This window comes from Antechinus flavipes, chromosome 3, assembly GCF_016432865.1.
Source record: "Antechinus flavipes isolate AdamAnt ecotype Samford, QLD, Australia chromosome 3, AdamAnt_v2, whole genome shotgun sequence".
Taxonomy (NCBI): domain Eukaryota; kingdom Metazoa; phylum Chordata; class Mammalia; order Dasyuromorphia; family Dasyuridae; genus Antechinus; species Antechinus flavipes.
The window spans coordinates 300,311,470-300,314,474 of record NC_067400.1 but is presented as its reverse complement, the minus strand read 5'-3'; the positions used below and the strand labels follow the sequence as shown (position 1 = coordinate 300,314,474).

At 41.9% G+C, this 3,005-nt stretch overlaps 1 protein-coding gene across 1 annotated transcript; it reads left to right on the top strand.

Moving 5' to 3' along the window:
- The first annotated feature begins 960 nt into the window (after positions 1 to 960).
- LOC127554035 (resistin-like beta) lies at positions 961 to 2,641 on the top strand. Its single transcript, XM_051985252.1, has 3 exons — positions 961 to 1,291; positions 1,550 to 1,621; positions 2,226 to 2,641. The coding sequence occupies exons 1-3, from the start codon at positions 1,153 to 1,155 to the stop codon at positions 2,351 to 2,353; spliced, it is 339 nt and encodes a 112-aa protein (XP_051841212.1). The 5' UTR covers positions 961 to 1,152; the 3' UTR covers positions 2,354 to 2,641.
- The last annotated feature ends 364 nt before the right edge of the window (positions 2,642 to 3,005 follow it).

Sequence of the window (3,005 nt, the reverse complement as noted above, 5' to 3'; positions counted from 1 at the left end):
CAGGTTTTGGAACAATTTGCCATATTTTAGGATGCCTTGTAACCAAGCAACAGGGAGTTTTATAGGAGGCAAGAAGGTGTATTTGAGGAATAGATGCTCAGCTTTATATTTGGGGAAACATAAGAACCTAGTAAATGCTTTCTGGGCAGCTAGATGACACAGTGATTAGAGTTCAAAATCTGCTCTCAGACATTTATTAACATATGACCTCAGTTTTCTCACCTGTAAATTGAGCTGAAGAAGGAAGTGGCAGACTACTCCAGTGTCTTTGCCAAGAAAATGCAAAATGGATCATGAAGAGCTGTACACAACTGAAAACAACTGAAGAAATGCCTTGTGATTGGTTGACTGACATGGCATCCCTTCTCCCTTCCCCAAATATATCTTGTTGCTTCCTATGAAACTCCCCAGCTGCTTGGTCAAAAGCATCCTAAAATATAGCAAATTGTTTCAAGATTGAAAACATGAAACTTGGAGCCCAAAAAACAAACGAGGTTCTTTTGAGTCAAAAGTGTGAAAGTGTATGGAGGCATTTATCAAATATATTAATTAGGAAAGAATTATGAAGTCAAAAGGCAGAAACTTTGTGCCCATTCTTGTCCTCTGTATACCGAGGGTGGCTACTACGTTTCCTAGAACCAGACACTCCCTATATGATTACCGTTGTTCTTGCCCCACAGTGGTTTATCAAAGCTGATTGAGAATTCCTTCGAAATGAGAAGTGGGGAAACCTGCCTTGAAATAAGATTCTGGACACTCCCTGGATATTTACTTTTTGGTCTTACCTCTGGTATGGCTTATCACAGCTGCCATGGGCGTCTTTTTGAAATAACATTTGGATCAATGGGGAGTAAAAGGGAGATTTATTTCCTTGTCTTATCCCAATGTGTATTTAATTTAGCTAGGGTGGACCTAACTGAAAAGTCCCATGACATATATAAACCCCCTACCTTTCAGATTGTAGCCAACTTTTTCCTAGGATGATTCTATAATATTTCTCCATTCACCTTCATGGAGGACTGACATTCTGGAATTAAGACCATCTATTCCCTAGTTTACCAGTCTCTGTTACGCTTTCAGGGAAATAAGGAAATAACTTTTTCACTTTTAACCAGCATTTTTTCTCCCTACAGGCCACAGCCTTGTAACAAGATGAAATCTTTCTTCTTTTTGCTGCTCATTCTGATCCATCTTCTAGCACTACTGTCTCCTGGCCATGCTGGTTGCGTTTCAAAAGAAGACTTAGACTTAATTGTGCAGAAGAAAGTAAATGAAGCTCTTTCCAAATTAGGTAATAGACTTTGAGGGAATTGGAATGTGGAAGTCTGAACTCTTTATCCTATAACCCCAACCCTAACCCCAAATCTTCCTCCTTCAGTTCAGGACAATCTTACTGTTGGTCCCAGGGAACAATCTAAAACCTCGACTGTCCCTGGAGTTGAGATTCAGTGTCCAACTGGGGGAACAAGAGGGGCACAGAAGAATGAGTGAAATTTATAGAGTTGGATTAAGCAAGAAATATCCCATCTTCTCATTACTTGCCTTTCAGAGATTGGAAATAAGGGACCACTCTCTTGTACAAGTGTGAAAAATCGAGGCACCCTAGCCACTTGCCCTGCAGGTAAGTGACCAAAGATCCTCCCTAATCTATTTCAAAATATCTCCTCCCAGCCTACCCCAGTCCTTCCTCTAGCCCAGGCTTGGGGAACCTTTTTTTCTGCCAAAGACCATTTGGATATTTATAATATTATTTATAAAATCATTTCCCGAGCATACAAAAATATCAAGTTATAGAATAGGAGGTTAGCTTTCAGCTCATCATCACCTTAGCAAATGATTTAATTGATTTTACATAGCCTGTGGCCGGGACTTCCCCACCCCTGCTCTAATCCAATAGTTCTACTACACAGGACTCCTGGATTTTTCAATCTCTCTCCCTCTAATACTCTCACCTCCTGTCTCCATTTTCTCTTTGGGGTTGATGCTGGGGACACTTACTTTCATTTCTTCCTCTCATATCTCTTTAAGACTCTTTTCTTTTCTCAAACCCTCTCTCCTAGACTCCTCACCTCATCTGTCCCCTTCTTCCTACTCTGTCTCCCCTCCCATTCTTCCATCCACTTGCAGTTTGACCATTAATGAAAAAGGGTAGGAGGGATCTATCCAAGGTAGTAAGGGAGTTGTCCCTTTCCCTGGCATCTCATAATGTTTCTACCTTCTTGTAGGGTTTGTAGTTACCGGCTGTGCCTGTGGCTATGGCTGTGGCTCCTGGGATGTTCGAGGAGACAACACATGTCACTGTCAGTGTAAGGGCATGGACTGGACCAGTGCTCGATGCTGCAAGAATTCCTAGTGAGGGGAAGGTGGGAACATCATCACCCTCGGTCTCGCTGTCCTTACCTTGCATAAAATCATGGTCCCCAATTCAGTTCTGACACTGACTTTGCTCCTGACCACATAGCCCCTAGCTCTCCTCGCCTCAAAGCACTTCTGCTTCTGCAGTTTAGAGCCATAGTCTCTGTACTTCAAGCTGCTTCTCTTGAATCATCTTTTCTCCCTTTCAAACCATCACTATTTACCACCCCACCTGATCCTGCCCAGGATAGGATCTATGAATATAATAAAGAATCTGAGATTGGAACACAGGAATCCATGGTGTTTTATTATGCTAGAGGGAAGCATGTGATGGGGGGAAGGTTGCAAGACCACTGAACAGAAAACAATCCAAATTTTTCTCTGGTTACTTCTGGGGTTACCATCTCAGCAGCCCAGTAGTGGCTCCTCTCAGCTATCCCTGAACCCCTCCAAAGACTATGTAGGATTGACCCTACATCCACATACTGGGCTTATGGTGATCCAGGATATTTTTAGTAGAAGTTCACTTTACTATAATATGAAAACTAGCTCTTGAAAACCCAGTTTTATTTGGAATCTTCTTTTTCTCTATTTTCCTTTTAAGTAGAAAGGATATTCAAATCCCACTGGAGATCTGAGAGGGAATTGTG